The 19,467-nt window shown below is 37.4% G+C and overlaps 1 protein-coding gene across 1 annotated transcript in view; it reads left to right on the top strand.

The window, feature by feature from the left end:
• SOS1 (SOS Ras/Rac guanine nucleotide exchange factor 1) overlaps positions 1 to 19,467 on the top strand; it is a 127,630-nt gene that overhangs the window by 38,903 nt on the left and 69,260 nt on the right. Inside the window, exons 2-3 of the mRNA XM_052647909.1 lie at positions 12,383 to 12,508; positions 17,877 to 18,008. Of these exons, the coding sequence (XP_052503869.1) occupies positions 12,383 to 12,508; positions 17,877 to 18,008 (258 nt within the window). The remainder of the gene's footprint in view (positions 1 to 12,382; positions 12,509 to 17,876; positions 18,009 to 19,467) is intronic.

Raw genomic sequence — 19,467 nt, 5'->3', positions numbered from 1 at the left:
TTATTAATGATGATTGGGAAATGCGACTCCAGGACATCTTTGACGAATAAATCAGTAGTCCTCAAGTTTTTGATCTGATAACTCCTTTACACTTTTAAACAATTACTGAGGTTCTCCAAGAACACCTTGTATATGAGTTATGCCCATGACTTTATATTTTAAAAAAACAACTTAAATTTACTTTAAAATAGTGAACTCCTTACATATTAACAATAAATTTTTTTATAAAATAAGTGTATTTCCCCAAACAAAAAATTTAGTGTCATTTTTTTACATTTTTGCAAATCTTTTTACTATTTGACTTCATAAAAGAAACACAGAGTTTCTGGTAGTCCAATGATTGAGACTATACTTCCACTGCATGGCACACAGGTTCAGTCCCTGGCCAGGGGACTGAGATCCTGCATGTTGCATGGCAGGGCCAAAAAATAAAAAAATTAGAAAAAGAAGGAACAGATTCTCTTCATTCAGTTGGTTGTGATATGCTATTTTACTTGAACTGTATAAAGAAAATACAGCCTCATGGCTGTAAATGGTTGGGAAGGGAAAAGGTTTTTCAGATATTACAAACATTTTCTTCTGACATCAGACCCCACAAGTTGCTTATTTGCAATGTGGAATCTAAAACCATGGCAATGAACTTTCTTTTCCCTGAACTTAAAGTTGCAATGTACCCTTGTAGAAACCTAACTGCTGCTCCGTCACCCTCAAAAGTTGTTAAATGATCTGGCTGCTTCCTATCTCTCTGATCTCATCTCCAGACCTCCTGCTGGCTCTGCTTGCTATTTGGTTCTCTGAACAGTCTCCTTTATTGGGCTTTCATGCTTGCTGTTACCTCCAACTTCACGGCAAATAAATTCAGTTGAGCTCAGTCAGTCTGTCCTGTCTGGCTCTTTGAGACCCCATGGACTGCAGCAGGCTAGGTTTCCCTCCATCACCAACTCTTGGAGCTTGCACAAACTCACGTCCATTGAGTTGGTGATGCCATCCAACCATCTCACCCTCTATCGTCCCTTCTCCTGCCTCCAATCTTTCCCAGCATCAGTGATTTTTCCAATGACTTGGTTCTTTTCATCAGGTGGCCAAGGTATTGGAACTTCAGCTTCAGCATCAGTCCTTCCAATGAATATTCAGGGTTGATTTCCTTTAGGATGGACTGGTTTGATCTCTTTGCAGTCCAAGGGACTCTCAAGAGTCTTCTCCAACACCACAGTTCAAAAGCATCGATTCCTCGGCACTCAGCTTTCTTTATGGTCCAACTCTCACATCCATACACAACTACTGGAAGAACCATAGCTTTGACTATATGGACCTTTGTCAGCAAAGTAATGTCTCTGCTTTTTAATATGCTGTCTAGGTTTGTCGTAGCTTTTCTTCCAAGGAGCAAGTGTCTTTTAATTTCATGGCTGTAGTCACCATTTGCAGTGATTTTGGAGACTGAGAAAAGTCTGTCACTGTTTCCATTGTTTTCCCATCAGTTTACAATGAAGTGATGGAACTGGATGCCATGGTCTTAGTTTTTTGAATGTTGAGTTTTAAGCCAGCCTTTTCACTCTACTCTTTCACTTTCATCAAGAGACTCTTTAGTTTTTCTTCACTTTCAGCCATAAGGGTGGTGTCATCTGCATATCTGAGGTTATCGATATTTCTCTCAGCAATCTTGATTCTGGCTTGTGCTTTATGCAGCCCAGCATTTCGCATGATATACTCTGCATAAAAGTTAAATAAGCAGGGTGACAATATACAGCCTTGATGTACTCCTTTCCCAATTTGGAACCAGTCGGTTATTCTGTGTCCAATTCTAACTGTTGTTTCTTAACCTGCATACAGATTTCTCAGGAAGCAAGTAGGGTGGTCTGATATTCTCATCTCTTGAAGAATTTTTCACAGATTGTTGTGATCCACACAGTCAAAGGCTCTAGTGTAGTCAATGAAGCAGAAATAGGTGTTTTTGTGGAATTTGCTTGCTTTTTCTGTGATCTGGTGGATATTGGCAATTTGATCTCTGGTTCCTCTGCCTTTTCTCAATCCAGATTGAACATCTGGAAGTTCTCGGTTCACGTATTGCTGAAGCCTAGCTTGGAGAATTTTGAGCATTACTTTGCTAGCATGTGAGATGACTGTAGTTGTGCGGTAGTTTGAGCATTCTTTGGCATTGCCTTTCTTTGCAATTGGAATGAAAACTGACCTTTTCCAGTCCTGTGGCCACTGCTGAGTTTTCCAAATTTGCTGGCATGTTGAGTGCAGCACTTTCACAGCATCATCTTTCAGGATTTGAAATAGCTCAGCTGGAATTCCGTCACCACCTAGCTTTGTAGTGATGCTTCCTAAGGCCCACTTGACTTTGCTTTCCAGGATGTCTGGCTCAAGGTGAGTGATCACACCATCATGGTTATCTGGGTCATTAAGACCTTTTTTGTATAGTTCTTCTGTGTATTCTTGTCACCTCTTAATATCTTCTGCTTCAGTTAGGTCCATACCATTTCTGTCCTTTATTGTGCCTGTCTTTGCATGAAATGTTCCCTTGGTATCTCTTAATTTTCTTGAAGAGATCTCTAGTCTTTCCCATTCTGTTGTTTTCCTCTTTCTCTGCACTGATCAGAGGAAGTCTTTTTTATCTCTCCTTGCTATTCTTTGGCACTCTGCACTCAAATGGGTATATCTTTTCTTTTCTCCTTTGCCTTTCACTTCTTTTCTCAGCTATTTGTAAGGCCTCATCAAACAACCATTTGGCCTTTTTGCATTTCTTTTTCTTGGGGATGGCCTTGATCACTGCCTACTGTACAATGTCTCTAACCTCCATCCACAGTTCTTGAGACACTCTGTCGATCAAATCTAATCCCCTGGATCTATTTGTCACTTACACTATATAATCGTAAGGGATTTGATTTAGGTCTTACCTGAATGGTCTAGTGCTCTTCGCAACTTTCTTCAATTTAAGTCTGATTTTTGCAATAAGGAGTTCAAGATCTGAGCCACAGTCAGCTCCCGGTCTTGTTTTTGCTGACTGTATAGAGCTTCTCCATCTTCGGCTCCAAAGCATATAAGCAATCTGGTTTCTGTATTGACCATCTGGGGATGGTCACGTGTAGAGTAATCTCTTGTGTTGTTGATCAAGGATGTTTTGCGTTCTCCTGGCAAAACTCTGTTAGCCTTTGACCTGCTTCATTTTGTACTCCAAGACCAAACTTGCCTTTTGCTCCAGGTATCTCTTGACTTGCTACTTTTGCATTCTAGTCTCCTATGATGAAAAGGACATTTTTTTTTTTGGTGCTAGTTCTAGAAGATCTTCTAGGTCTTCATTGACCCGTTCAACTTCAGCTTAGTCAGCATTAGTAGTTGGGACATAGGCTTGGATTACTATGATATTGAACGGTTTGCCTTGGAAATGAACAGAGATCATTCAGTCGTTTTTGAGATTGCACCCAAATAATGCATTTCAGACTCTTTTGTTGACTTTGAAGTCTACTCCATTTCTTATAAGGGATTCTTGCCCACAGTAGTAGATGTAATGGTCATCTGAATTAAATTCGCCCGTTCGGGTCTGTTTCAGTTCACTGATCGCTAAAATGTCGATGTTCACTCTTGCCATCTCCTGTTTGCCCACTTCCAATTTACCTTGATTCATGGACCTAACATTCCAGGTTCCTATGCAATATTGTTCTTTACAGCATCACACTTTACTTCCATCACCAGTCACATCCACAATTGGGCGTTCTTTTTGCTTTGGCTCAGCCTCTTCTTTCTGGAGCTATTTCTCCACTCTTCTCCAAATAAATTAGATATTGTGTTAAGTTCAGTTCAGTTCAGTTGCTCAGTTGTGTCCAACTCTTTGTGACCTCATGAATCGTAGCGCGCCAGGCCTCCCTGTCCATCTCCAACTCCTGGAGTTCACTCAGACTCATGTCCATCGAGTCAGTGATGCCATCCAGCCATCTCATCCTCTGTCGTCCCCTTCTCTTCCTGTCCCCAATCCCTCCCAGCATCAGGGTCTTTTCCAATGAGTCAACTCTTTGCATGAGGTGGCCAAAGTACTGGAGTTTCAGCTTCAACATCAGTCCTTCCACTGAACACCCAGGACTGATCTCCTTTAAGATGGATCTCCTGGTTGGATCTCCTTGCAATCCAAGGGACTCTGAAGAGTCTTCTCCAGCGCCACAGTTCAAAAGCATCAATTCTTTGGTGCTCAGCTTTCTTCACAGTCCAACTCTCACATCCATACGTGACCACTGGAAAATCCATAGCCTTGATTAGATGGACCTTTGTTGGCAAAGTAATATCTCTGCTTTTCAATATACTATCTAGGTTGGTCATAACTTTCCTTGCAAGGAGTAAGCGTCTTTTAATTTCATGGCTGCAGTCACCATCTGTGGTGATTTTGGAGCCCCCCAAAATAAAGTCAGCCACTGTTTCCACTGTTTCCCCATCTATTTGCCATGAAATGATGGGACCAGATGCCATGATCTTCGTTTTCTGAATGTTGAGCTTTAAGCCAACTTTTCACTCTCCTCTTTCACTTTCATCAAGAGGCTTTTTAGTTCTCACTTTCTGCCATAAGGATGGTGTCATTTGCATATCTGAGGTTATTGATATTTCTCCCAGCAATCTTGATTCCAGCTTGTGCTTCTTCCAGTCCAGTGTTTCTCATGATGTACTGTGCATATAAGTTAAATAAGCAGGGTGACAGTATACAGCCTTGACGTACTCCTTTTCCTATTTGGAACCAGTCTGTTGTTCCATGTCCAGTTCTATCTGTTGCTTCCTGCTTGCATACAGGTTTCTCAAGAGGCAGGTCAGATGGTCTGGTATTCCCATTTCTTTCAGAATTTTCCACAGTTTATTGTGATCCACACAGTCAAAGGCTTTGGCATATTAAATTAGGCCCACCCTAACAAAGGCCCTGCTTTCAAGTATAGTCACATTCTGAAGTAGTAGGAATTAGGTCTCCTGGTATGAATTTTTAGGAGACACAATTAAGCCCGTAAAAGTAGTATTGCATACTTTATTCAGATATTCTCTTACTGATGGATGTTTGCTTTCTAGTTTTTACCATTATGAACAGAGCTGAAATAAAATCCTTTTATGTATATTCTTTTATTTGGTTAAGATAAATCCCAGGGGTGTGTTTGCTGGGCCATAGAATTTATTTTTAATTTTGATAGTGGTTGCTGGATTACTTTTCAAAAAGCTGTTATCAGCATTTCTGCCAGCAAGGTAACAGAATCATCTTTTCTGAACATTCCTGTCAACAATAGGTGTTATTGATCATTTAATTTTTGCTAATAAAATATTCTTTAATTCACATTTCTCTTGATTGTATCGAATTTGAGGAACATTTCATATATTTGTATAGGGAAAACTTTAAATGCAAAACTTCAGTAAGATTGTAAAAAGTTATTCTAAGAAGAAGAACTTAAACTACCATCTGGGTATGTTGCAAGTTCCCATTTAATAATGAATTGAGTTTCAAAAGTTGATTTGTGAATGCTCGTGATTTGAAAGGCACTCCCATGGGAAGGCAGTGATAGGAACAGTGATTGTCAACCTACCCTATAAAGCATGTAGTATAGATAGGATACGGTCCTGGCTTTATTGGAGGAAAGATAATAATGGTATTTCTCAATTAACCCCCAGTTATGTGCTTATGGAGAAGGAAATGGCAACCCACTCCAGTATTCTTGCCTGGAGAATCCCATGGACGGAGGAGCTTGTGCTACAGTCCATGGGTCGCAAAGAGTCAGACAAGACTGAGCAACTTCACTTCACTTTATGTGCTTATGGGAGGTATTCATTAGTTGTATGTAGGTAGACTATTTCATGTACATTGAATAATAATACATATTCAATTCATAGGAAAGCTTAGATATACTTAAAGACGGTTGCATATACTTTAGTTACAATAACTACAGTACAAATATATATTTGTGTATTTATTTACGCAGAAAAGGTTACACTGCCAGATTTTATGACAGCCTTCAGAAGCTATCTACAACTGATACTCACTAAAGGTGTGTGTGTGAGAATATGCATCACATATTTATCTATGTGTGGGGGGTGGCATTAAAAGAATAAAGAAAAAAGTTCCTTTATTTATGTATGACCAACCTCAATAGCATATTCAAAAGCAGAGACATTACTTTGCTGACTAAGGTCCATCTAGTCAAGGCTATGGTTTTTCCTGTGGTCATGTATGGATGTGAGAGTTGGACTATGAAGAAGGCTGAGCGCCAAAGAATTGATGCTTTTGAACCGTGGTGTTGGAGAAGAGTCTTGAGAGTCCCTTGGACTGCAAGGAGATCCAACCAGTCCATTCTGAAGAAGATCAGCCCTGAGATTTCTTTGGAAGGAATGATGCTAAAACTGAAACTCCAGTACTTTGGCCACCTCATGCAAAGAGTTGACTCATTGGAAAAGACTCTGATGCTGGGAGGGATTGGGGGCAGGAAGAGAAGGGGACGACAGAGGATGAGATGGCTGGATGGCATCACTGACTCAATGGACATGAATTTGAGTGAACTCCGGGAGTTGGTGATGGACAGGGAGGCCTGATGTGCTGCGATTCATGGGGTCGCAAAGGGTCAGACACGACTGAGCGACTGAACTGAACTGATTTCTCATTTCAGTAGATTGAGGTTCAAAATAAGATCCTATTTTTAAAAACTAAAAGTAAATGGCTGGATCCTTCCTATTAAAATATAAGCTCAGTGAGAGCAATTTTGTGTATCTTGTTCACTGTTGGATCTCTGACATTTAAAATAGTACCTTATACGCAGTAGACTTTCTGTAAAAATTTTCTGTAAGAGTCCCAGTTTAGGGGGAGAAAGAACTGTTTTCTTCATTCTTTTAATGCCCCCTCCACCCACTGATAAATATGTCATGCATATTGTAAGTACTCTCTCACACACACCTTTAGTGAATATCAGTTGTAGATAGCTTCTAAAGACTCATAAAATTTGGCAGTATAACATTTTCTGTATAGTCTTGGATCATTTGAGTACCATTTAGATTCATTTGAGTACCATTTAGATGGAATGGAACACTTAAGCTGTAACTGCTATCTCATGGAAGAGAAGTTTGTTTTGTTTTTTTTTAATCCTATCTGTATAGGAAGTGCTATTTCTGCCTGCTCATTAAAGAAATCTCTTTAACAGCATCTTCTTTGAAATAATAAAAAACAAAGTCTGTATTTCAGGAATTGGTTCTCTGCTTATCTTTAAACATTTATCATTGCCCTTGTTTTTCAGTTAGAGGCTTTTGAAGTATTGTTTTGTTTTTAAGGAATTAAAATAATTTATTAGTCTCTTGTGTAAATGAACTTTATGATCCTAATTTGACAGATTTAAGATGTGATAAAGGTTAATGTCTAGAAATTTAGATGAACAGTTCACATCGTGCATTATTTTCTATTTAAGCCTAATCCTTTTTTCAGTTTATTTACCTGATAGGTTTTATTTGACTTTTAGTAACCATCAATGGGAAGATCCCCTGGAGAAGGGAAAGGCTACCCACTACAGTATTCTGGCCTGGAGAATTTAATGAACTGTATAGTCCATGGGGTCACAAAGAGTTGGACTCAACTGAGCGACTTTCAGTTCAATTCAGTTCAACCATCAGTGAATAAAACTGCTTGAATTTTAATTTTTAAGATTTCATGTATCATACAACGTGTCAAACTTAATATTTTAACTATATGTGACTGAATTACAAGCAGTATCGTCTGGGGTGTTTTTTTATTTTAACATAAGCATTTCAACACAGTAACTAAATACAGTTGAATTGATTCTACATAATAAATGTTGATTTTAGTTCTGACTGCCTTTATGTTGAATGATTTCTGCTTTAAAGTTTTATGCTCCTGAAATCAACCAGACTCTGTAGCCTTCACTACCACCCCTTTTCACTCTTAATTCTGAGAAAAAGATATTTTATTACTTTCACCCCTGTAACACAGAGGCTTTGAGTGTTCCCTGAATGTCAGAGGTTTAGTGTGAAAAACAAAGAGAAAATGATTCTGTAAGTAGATAAACAAGGCCTTGCCTAATGGGAGCGTCAGTAGAGGAAATTTACAAGGGAACAAGTAATTATAATTCAATAGGACAAACCCAGTAACAAAAGTGTGATGCCTAGTACAAGGATTAGCACAGAGCAGAATATAAGGCCCATAGACCGGGGCAATTTTTGATTAATCTCTATATATCCAGCCCGGTATTTAATAGGTTCAGTAAATCAGTTAAATGAATGAGATTAATACTGCCTTAGAAAGAGACAAGAAGCAAAGAAGTCTTCCCAAATGAGATGAGATCTGGGTTTTGAAAATCAAATAGGTAAACAGAAGGGCAAGAGAATGAATGATAGCCATGGAGAACAGTGTGAGTGAAAACTGCATGCCATGTTTCACAAACTGCAGATAGTATGAGTTGCTTCAGCGTAAAGTGTAAACTGAAGAGCAGCTAGAGATAGAGCTGTATTAATGAAGAATTATATAATTTCCAAGGGTCTTCTTGAAAAACGACATTTTAAAAAATGTAATCTGATAGATTTACATTTTCTTGAATACTTTCTAAAATGTGTTTCGAGGTACCTAAATCACTTTTTCAAAGGGCTTGGGTATTTTTTAAAGTTAATTAGAATTATTGTTGATTAAATATTTTTATCTTATTATTTCTTAACCTGTAGCAATTTAGCTTTATGTCAGATTTTTAGTGTATTTATAATATTACATAATACATGGGATCCTTTGTGTCATTGAAGATCATTTTACCCATTTTGAGTGGGTAAGATGATTTTACCTGTTCAGATGATAAGATTCATAGTGCTGCATTTACATTTATGGTATGCTGGTGTTACTTAAAGTATGACCACGTACTCAAAGCCGACTTTTATATAGAAGCCCGCTATATAAATAGATACATTTCATGGACATTCTGTTCCTTATGCTGATGGAGCTACTAGACATTCCCCATATGCCTCCAACCTTTGACAGTCTGTGGTTTAGTGGAAAGAGCTTTGCCCTAGATACCAGGAGGCCCAGGTTCAGCATTCATTGCTCGTTAGCTACAAGGTTGTGGGTGTTTCCTTTTTCACTTCAGTTCAGTTCAGTTCAGTTCAGTCGCTCAGTCATGTCCGACTCTTTGCGGCCCCATGAGTTGCAGCACGCCAGGCCTCCATGTCCATCACCAACTCCTAGAGTTCACTCAAACTCATGTCCATCGAGTCAGTGATGCCATCCAGCCATCTCATCCTCTGTCGTTCCCTTCTCCTCCTGCCCCCAATCCCTCCCAGCATCAGAGTCTTTTCCAATGAGTCAACTCTTTGCATGAGGTGGCCAGAGTACTGGAGTTTCAGCTTTAGCATCACTCCTTCCAATGAACACCCAGGACTATTTCCTTCAGAATGGACTGGTTGGATCTCCTTGCAGTCCAAGGGACTCTCAAGAGTCTTCTCCAACACCACAGTTCAAAAGCATCAATTCTTCAGGGCTCAGCCTTTTTCACAGTCCAACTCTCAGATCCATACATGGCCACTGGAAAAACCATAGCCTTGACTAGACGGACCTTAGTCGGCAAAGTAATGTCTCTGATTTTTAATATACTGTCTAGGTTGGTCATAACTTTTCTTCCAAGGAGTAAGCGTCTTTTAATTTCATGGCTGCAACCACCGTCTGCAGTGATTTTGGAGCCCAGAAAAATAAAGTCAGCCACTGTTTCCACTGTTTCCCCATCTATTTGCCATGAAGTGATGGGACCAGATGCCATGATCTTCGTTTTCTGAATGTTGAGCTTTAAACCAACTTTTTCACTCTCGTCTTTCACTTTCATCAAGAGGCTTTTTAGTTCCTCTTCACTTTCTGCCATAAGGGTGGTGTCATCTGCATATCTGAGGTTATTGATATTTCTCCCGGCAATCTTGATTCCAGCTTGTGCTTCTTCCAGCGCAGCATTTCTCATGATGTACTGTGCATATAAGTTAAATAAGCAGGGTGACAGTATACAGCCTTGACATACTCCTTTTCCTATTTGGAGTCAGTCTGTTGTTCAATGTCCAGTTGTAAGTTTTGCTTCCTGACCTGCATATAGGTTTCTCAAGAGGCAGGTCAGGTAGTCTGGTATTCCCATCTCTTTCAGAATTTTCCACAGTTTATAGAAGGACTGTGAAATAACATCTATAGTCCCTTCTAAAATTCTGTGGTTTTATAAATGTATAGCTATATTTTATGTGATGCTGGATCCTCGAATAGGAATGTAACCCCAATTATAGCGACTTTTCCAGGACTGTCTTATTGAAACTAGGGCCTGTCTATGTTGTTTTTCATTTGTGAGATATAATTCTATGTGTAAGATAGTTTTCCTTGTTCAACTTTTGTAATAAGTTCCTCTCCCTATCCCCCATGTCATAGTTGAGATTTTGGTAGGATAGGTGCAGATATCTAGCCCAGAATTTGGTGTATGGGTCTAAAACGGAGGAGAAAAATCAGATTTGGAGTCATCAGTCCATGGGGTTGCGAAGAGTCAGACATGACTGAGCAACTAACACTTGAACTTTTCATGTAGGTGGTAAAAATTTGGAAGTAAATGAGATTAGTTAGGGGACAGAACAGAAGGAGGGAGCAGACAGACAAGGATGGACTCCACATTTGAGGGGTGAAGGAAAATGTGTAACTCTATAAGAAACAAATGGAAAAAGAAATAAAAACAAACAGATGCGATTGTGTGTCACTGATAAGAAGAGAGAGTTTAAAAAATGAAAAATCGAGCCCCCCCCCCCCCCCAGCCCAACACCACCAGAAAAAGCCTGTCATGTAGTGTTAGGGTGCACCTTTCAAGGAAGATAAGTCAGCCTTGAAGGTAAAGGGTGTCTACAGTTTAAACTAATGAGGGCATGCAGTTCTATGTATAGAAGTAAAACTGTTATCAAAAATTCCATTTGTGTTTTGTTTTACAAAAAAATTTTTACAATCATGCTTAGTGTTGAAGAGGAATCCATTTACCAAGTTTGTTTCCTACACACAGAATGTTATGGCTGGTGAATAGAAAGCTGAGAAACATCTGGGTTCTGGTCTGTACTCCATCCATTATTTTAACTGCACAAGCATTCAGTCATCTAATCGGGTGGGGGATCTGTAAGCAGATCGGTTATTGTCAGGTTGATAATTGCTATACCAGAGATGACAAAAAGTTCTTGGGCAAATGATTTACGCCTTTGGGGACTCAGTTTCTTTGCCCGTAAAATAATAATAAATTATTATTTATAGTTGACATAGCCCGCTTCACACAGTTTTACATTGTCATAATGTTATTGGCTTCTAAAATATTTTTCTTTAAAAAGTGTAAGTGCATATATATGTTTGTATACATATCTGTGTACTTCAAATATATGTTTAAAAAATTCATTATATGGTACACTTGATAAAAAAAAATCTGTCCATACACTGAGGCTGTCAAGCCCTCAGCTAATGAAGTGTATATATAGTAAGATAGACCATACTAAATGCTCTTGGTTAGTGAGTACTGTCTACTTTAATCCAGTGAGAGTTCTACCATCCTTTGAAGAGTTGAGCGTTTTTGAAACATGTTTGTCTTCTGAATTTTATTTTGCTGCCATTTTAAAAAGTAGGGAGTGGTTTTGACCTATAATGAGTGACAAAGTGATGCAAGTAAAGACTGTCTTGCCGGTTATGAAAATTTAAGTTTTATGAAGAGTGGTGGCTCAGATGCCTTCAAAGAAATGGTTGAGGAAAATGAAGGTAAAGAGTGCTGGGCATTTATGAATAGGTGACCACCAAGTTATCTTCCTGAAGCATGGACAGTCTCTCATTGTCAAAAGTGCCTATTTTGTGTCGTTTGATATGGGGTGACTTTGTATTCAAGGCATTTATTAGCTTGTGTTATGTGCCCTGTACAGTGCAAGTTGCTGGAGTTACTTTGGTGAAAAAAAGAAAGATATAGGCCTCTTGAATGTTACGATTTGGTAGGAAAGATAGAGGTAAACAAGGGACACATAGGAGGTCAATTTTGCCCAAGCACTGTACTGAGCCAGTATTCTAACTACCACTGGTTCTTGGCAAAAACCATGTAAACCACATCGTTTAGCTCAGCCTCTCCCTCCCTCTCAGTATTCCCACACTCTAAGGATAGGCATAGTTTAAGAAAAAATTTTTGAAATTTTGTAATTAAGTATCTGAATCTCTAGAAACATGTCAATAAGCATGTATGGTGCATGTGACTAGGAAAAAGGTTAACAATTTCAGGCTAGGGTAATAACATTCAAATCTGTATTTGCAAGCCAGACTATGTTCTTGAATACAAACCCCACACTTGAAAAAATTACTTGCCTTGTTTATTTAATCAGATTAAACAAACCTTTAATTACTTTTTGTTTATAGGTTCAGGGGCAAGTTCATCCAACTCTTGAGTCTAGTGATGATGCTCTTCAGTATGTTGAAGAATTAATTTTGCAACTATTAAATATGCTATGCCAAGCTCAACCCCGAAGTGCTTCAGATGTAGAGGTATGATCAATTTTGCCTTATATCTAATATGTGTGTTTATTGTAATGTCAATAAAGGGGGGAGATGTTTGCTTTTCAGTTCCACACAGCGTCTATATGGTATTTTTAAAATGATGACTAGATTTCTTTTCACTTTGTATTGAGTGTCTGCTAGCTTGTATATGTTTTTGAATCAAACTATTCCATTATTTGCTTTTAATCTAAAGTCAACTTTTATTGACCTCTAAATACTACTTCTTGAGGCTAGAATGACAGATATACCTTTAAGAGTGGAATATATCCAAGTGTTTCTTTTTTCTTGTTATTTCTTAAAGTCAGCTATCATTTCAAAAGCATTTCAGCCAATCCTTTGATCTTCAGTGCTCTGTGTATTTTTAGATAGGAAGTGAACCCCTCCCCACCAATTGAAGGGAGGGAAACATCAAAATTCTAGGAAGGAAGATGTCACAAATATGACATGGCTCCTGTCTTTTTATGGCTTGTAGATTAGTGGAGATACAGGCAGATGTATAGGCAATAACATAATGTGATGTCCTGTGAGTAAAGGGTATGTGGGAAACCATTAAAAAAAAACAAAAAGCAAACTAATAATACAGACTTTGAGGCTTGAGTTTGGATTCTCAGAAGAAGAGCCAGCTAAATTGAGTTCTTAAGGAGTCAGGTTTGAGAAGAGAAGAAAGAACGTTTGAAGTACCAACTGTAGAAAATGGGAGACAGAGCTGGAAATATAAAAGGAGTTTTCTGGCAATGATGTAAGGTCATTTGACTTTGAAGATCTTAAATGTATAGTGTACAAATCTTTGCATTTCTGTGACATTTCTTTTGTGGTTCTTTTGTGGTCCTTTTGTGGGCTCAAAAAAGACAGTTAAGTTGAATGGTATTTCACCGTGGCTATACAATGACAGAACAGTAGGGCAAGAGGGTTGTGGAAATAAGTAATAGCAGTGCTTTACAACCCTTTTCAGGACACAACACACTAGAATGTAATGACTTTGTGGTACACAGTGGCTGGGGAGGAGGTATATCCCTGCTGTATTCTCCTGAGGCGGTTAGGGATTGATACATAGTTATATCCAATAGGAAGCTCAGCTAGAAAGAGCATCAGAGAATCAAATTGGATAAGGGAAAAAATGAAATTTAATAACAGCTGATTTTTGAGTGCTTGCTATAGTATCATATTGCTCTAAACACTTCTGTGTTTATATTTCATTTAAAGTTTTTAATAAACCCATGAAGATAGTACTGTTTTTCCTGTATTAGATTATAAGGTCCAGAATATAAATTCTTATTCACTACCAGTACCCAGAACCCAGTACCCAGAACAATGTCTGGCGCAGAGAAGGCACTCAGGAAATATAGGTTGAATGAATTAATGTGGAAACTGAAGCATAGAGAGGTTAAATAAGTTGCCCATGGATATAGCTAGTAAGTAGTGAAGCCAAGACTCTAATCCAGAAAGTCTAAACTTTAGGGCATACATTCCAGTAAACTACTCTGTCAGTTAGGAGAGGGGCAGGTAGATTGGAAAAACATGGAGGGAACAGGGATTTCCCAATAAGATCAGAGAGCTGATGACAATAGAATACCTGATAGAAATAGAATAGATTGGGATCAGAGACAAAGTTGTTAGAATTTAAGATTCGTAAGGTAATATAGTTCCAAAAGCAGGATGCTATAGGTTAACTGACCATAGGTGAGTGGGTCTCTCTCTGGACTTTCTATCCTCATTCATTGATCTATATTTCTTTTTTTGTGGCAGTACCGTTACGTTTGGATGACTGTAACTATGTAGTATAGTCTGCAGTCAGGGAGACTGATTCCTCCAGATTTGTTTTTCTTTCTCAAGATTGCTTTGACTATTCGAGATCTTTTGTATTTCCATACAAATAAAAAAAATTTTTTTTGTTCTAGTTCTGTGAAAAATTGCATTGGTAATTTGATAGGGATTGCATTGGGTTGTATGATCTTTTGACAGTATTGATTCTTCCAATCCGAGAACACAGAATATCTTTCCATCTGTTTGTATCCTCTTTGATTTCTCTCATCAGCGTCTTACAGTTTTCAAAATAACAGGCCTTTTGCCTCCTTCAGTAGGTTTATTCCTAGGTATTTTATTCTTTCTGATGCAGTGGTAAATGGGATTGTTTCCTTAATTGTCATTTCTGATCTTTTGTCGTTAGTATATAGAAATGCAACGGCTTTCTGTGTATTAATTTTGTACCCTGCAACTTTACCAAATTCATTGGTAAACTGCAGTAGTTTTCTGGTAGCATCTTTAGGATTTTCTGTGTATAGTATGATGTCATTGCCAAACAATGACAATACTTTTTTCCCAATTTGGATCCCTTTTATTTCTTTTTCCTTTCATCTTAGACTTTTCTTTTTACCCTGTGAACTATATCCTTAAATTTTCAAAGTTGGCTTTCCTTTTCCTTTCATTTTTTTGCTTCAATTTTTTTTTCTTTTCCTTCGTTCCTAAAGAATCTTTGTAGTTTCTAAGAAGTTTGTCACTCACATTTAGATTTCCAAAGTGATTTCTCATTATTTTCTACCTTTCTAGGCAGAAAAAAAAATTCTCTTACACATTCTAAGCCTTTATTAATAGCACTTTAAAAGTGCCTCCAGGTCTGATTATTTGCACTCAAGCGCATGTATAGGAATTTTCATAGAGCCTAGAACATTTGTATTGGAATTAATCTTCAAGATTATCTATCTAGAGACCTTCATCATGTGAAGGAAAAGACAGGTTCTGCTAATAAGAGACAGAGCTGAATTGTGAACCTAGTTCTTTATATTTTATTTTTCCCAAGGCCACTAAATATTAGTCAAAGTGGAGAGTCTCAATTTAAACCAAAACTGTTAATCTTGAAAGTGGCAGAGTAATAGACTTTAATTCATGGATCTTTATGGACCATTTCTCCTTGGGCTTCTTTACCTTAAATTATATAAATAATTGTAAAAAGAAATTTTATTTTGCTCTAGAATTATAATTAAATTTTCCACAACAAGAGATAAAGTATTTCTTTCATTCTGGCCTTTTTCACAATCAAGGTATCTTTTTGACCCTATCAGTCTTTCCCATAACCTTTGGTAATACTTCTCAAATAAACAGTCCAGTAATATACTAATAAATAAATTAAAAATGTTTTCCTCATCATTATTATTTTCCCTTTCTTGCCTTCTCTTTTATCATTCCTGACTTTCCTTCTCCTTCTTTCTCAAAACAGTAGATAAACTTGGAATTAGGTGGATAAAATTGAGATGAGAAGGGATTGTGGTTGTGTTTTCTTTCTCTTCTTCCTCAACCCCTGCCTACTGTTTGCCTCTGTAATTCTACCAATGGTTTTTTTTTTTTTTCTTTTTTTCAAAAATGTATGTTAAGTGTATTTAGAATTGGTAGGTTGAGTTCAGCTTCTGTTCTATTCGCAGCTTTCTACCGCCACTAGACTCTCTCTCGGTTATCACCCCTTATGCCCAACTAAATTTTTATAAATGAATAGGAAAAATCAGTGCATTGCCTATAGTAAAAGAAAGTTTTATTTTAAGAAACTTTGTTTCCATTTACTATGTATGTGATTTCAAGGGTGTGATGTAAAATGTATTAAAGAAAGAAAGTGAAGTCGCTTAGTCATGTCCACCTCTTTGCGACCCCATGGACAGTAGCTTGCACCAGGCTCCTCCATCCATGGGATTTTCTAGGCAAGAGTACTGGAGTGGGTTGCCATTTCCTTTTCCAGTGTATTAAGAATTTATTATTTCTTACTATGCATTGAAGTTTGCCCACCCCCATGTCTGCCAGTGAGCTCTAGGGTTATGCTATTGTAAGGTTTGTAATCATGGTTATACCTCTACCTATTCAGTTAACCATGGGTTAAACCCATCAATATGAAATTTTTAATTGAGAATTATGGTAAAGTTAGTCCAGAATCTCTTAATCGTAATTTTTGGATTAGCAAGTGTATAGTAGTGACTTGGAAAAAAGGGAAAGAATTCTTGTTTTGAACGTTCCTTTCCACCGTTTTCCCCATTCCTTTATTACTCCTTTTTCACACGCCAAACTCCGCCAGTATTTTGGGCCTTTGTATTGCCTTTATTATATAGGTTATAGTATCCTGCTGCTGCTGCTGCTAAGTTGCTTCAGTTGTGTCCGACTCTGTGCGACCTCATGGACGGCAGCCCACCAGGCTCCCCCGTCCCTGGATTCTCCAGGCAAGAACACTGGAGTGGGTTGCCATTTCCTAGCAAATAGCTTTTCAACTAGACATTTGAAAAAGTTTGTTAACTCCATTTTTAACTACAGTAATTTCTTTTATTAGAATTAAAATGATCGCTTCTTACATTTGACAGCTGACTTTGCCTTAGATGAAGAGAAAATTTATTAAACTTGAGTAGGTTAAACTATTCTCAATTCATAAATTTGTTCATAACGTGTCCTGGAATTACTGTGTCCTTTTTCCTACAGAATATCACATAGTGATCTTTTCAATAGCAATTGCTAGGACTTTCCATTTACATTTATTATAATTTTACCTAATAATTTTTACATATTACTGGCTAAATATAGAACAATTCAAAATACGTGTTAAAATTATGTAATAGTGACCTCTACTGGTTGTAATTATGATATCCTGAAAGTGGATTTTAGAAACTTCAGAGGTTGAAAGTACCTTTTGTTTGAAATGAATTATATTAGTTTACTAAAGTTGGGAAATTCAGTTTTTACATTAACATGAGTTCTTTAACTTTGAATGGAAATTCTAACCGAATGAGTGCTAGACATTAAAATGAAGTATCGCGATGAAAATTAATGACCTGTGGAAGATGGAAACTCTAATGATAAAACTACAATGTATTAAAGTTGGCTGTTACTAATGTAAACCTTGATTTCCATGCTTTACAAATAGTTTTGAAATCTAGTACCTCTTTGCATGATGGATAAAGAAAAACAATTCTTAAAAGTTTCAAGTGCAAAATGGTATTTTAGATTATAATTGATGTTGAAAGGACAAATGAAAATTGAATTTAGATATTTGCTTTTTGAACTTAGATCTTGTTCCTTGAAATTTTATGTAATAATGTTTGAAATAGCTTCTGCTCATTCTTATTATCAGCTTTATCGTGGTGAAGTAGAAATTCAGAATATGATTTCCCCCAGTTAATAGAAGGAGCGTTTAGACTCTTAATTGCCTAACTAAGAAACTAGTACTTTGGCAGTTATAGTTGTCTCTTAGTTTAGGTATGTTTGTAGTATAAATTATACCACATGAAACACCTGCTTTTGGTATTCTTTGATTTTTAAAAGTAAATTATAAGTGAAGAACACTATTTAATATATTTGTTGCTTAGTTTTTATTTTCCTATTTTCCAAGGAACGTGTTCAAAAAAGTTTCCCTCATCCAATTGATAAGTGGGCAATAGCTGATGCCCAATCGGCTATTGAAAAGAGGAAGCGAAGAAACCCTTTATCTCTCCCAGTAGAAAAAATCCATCCTTTGTTAAAGGTAAAGCTGAAATACTACCTTTTTGCCTCTTAAAAGCAAAATAAAACCCATGATTTTCAAGCACATATTTTATGGATAATAGAGTCAAGTGAAGAGTGACATTCTCTCATTTTAGTTTTTCCAGGAGTTTATGTCATTGGGAGGGATGATATAATAGGAAAGTATATGTTCAGCAACATGATTTAAAGTAGTTTCATACCCACAGTAATCATCAAATTGAAAGGACTAAGAAAGTTATAATTGTGAATTTTGTTGATCTCAGATGTTACCAGAACCTCCAAGAGTTTGCAAAACTCCTTTTTCTATTGGCTAGACATACTTGTCCCTATAAATCCTTCAGATTTTAATCCTTCACATCATTAGAAGTGTAGGGACCTCTGTGAGATTTCCATTGGGCCATGTGTCATCTTTGAAAAAAAATTCCGTAAAGATCACCTATACTATCTAGTCTTGCCGTGCTTAGTCGCTCAGTCATGTCCAACTCTTCGCAACCCCATGGACTGTACTGTAGCCCGCCAGGCTCCTCTGTCCATAGGGATTCTCCCAGCAGGAATATTGGAGTGGGTTGCCATGCCCTCCTCCAGGGGATCTTCCCAACCCAGGGATCGAACTCAGGTCTCCCACATTGCAGGCAGATTCTTTACCGTCTGTGCCACCAGGGAAGCCCAAAGCTACTGGAGTGGGTAGCCAATCCCTTCTCCGGGGCATCTTCCTGACCCAGGAATCAAACTGGGGTCTCCTGCATTACAGGCGGATTTTTAACCTGCTGAGCTACCAGGGAAGCCCTACTATCTAGTCTTACTTGTCATTTATATTAGTCTAGTCAGTCAGTTGAATCTCTCCAGAACTAATAGAAAAAATAACTGCTGGAAACTTTAATAATGTTATTATTTGTATTTTATTTAATGACATTATTGACTAGCTCACATAAAAAATATGGGTATTAGAATAATTAAAACCTTAATAATACTTCTGATGTCAGTAATTTTTTACTATAATATAAGCAAAATGCTAATACTTTTATATATCATGTCTAAGTTTTATTATTCAACAGAGTTAATTATTATCATCCCCACTTTGTAGATGAGGTAACGGAGCAGAAAGTGGTTAAGTAACTTTTTGTCCAAGTTCACAGGACCCTAAGTGATAGTGTTAGGAAATTCAAGTCTGGCTGGACACTTGTATGATTAAGACTATCAAAAAGTTATGTTTTGTCCTTTATTGTCTGAACAGAAATATCTGCCTGTATCTTACCATCTGGTCTGAGGATGTTAAGTGCAACTTACAAAAAATTACTAAGCTATTAGTTGTTGCACTTCTTTATGATTCTCTTACAGTTGATTTATAATGTTATATTAGTGTCAGGTGAACAACATAGTCAGTTTTGTATATTGTACTCCATTTAAGGTTATTATAAAATACATAAACTTATTTTGAAGTTTTTCTCTTAACTGGATTG

Source organism: Budorcas taxicolor, chromosome 11 (genome assembly GCF_023091745.1).
Source record: "Budorcas taxicolor isolate Tak-1 chromosome 11, Takin1.1, whole genome shotgun sequence".
NCBI lineage: Eukaryota > Metazoa > Chordata > Mammalia > Artiodactyla > Bovidae > Budorcas > Budorcas taxicolor.
This window is presented reverse-complemented; position numbering and strand designations above follow the sequence as displayed.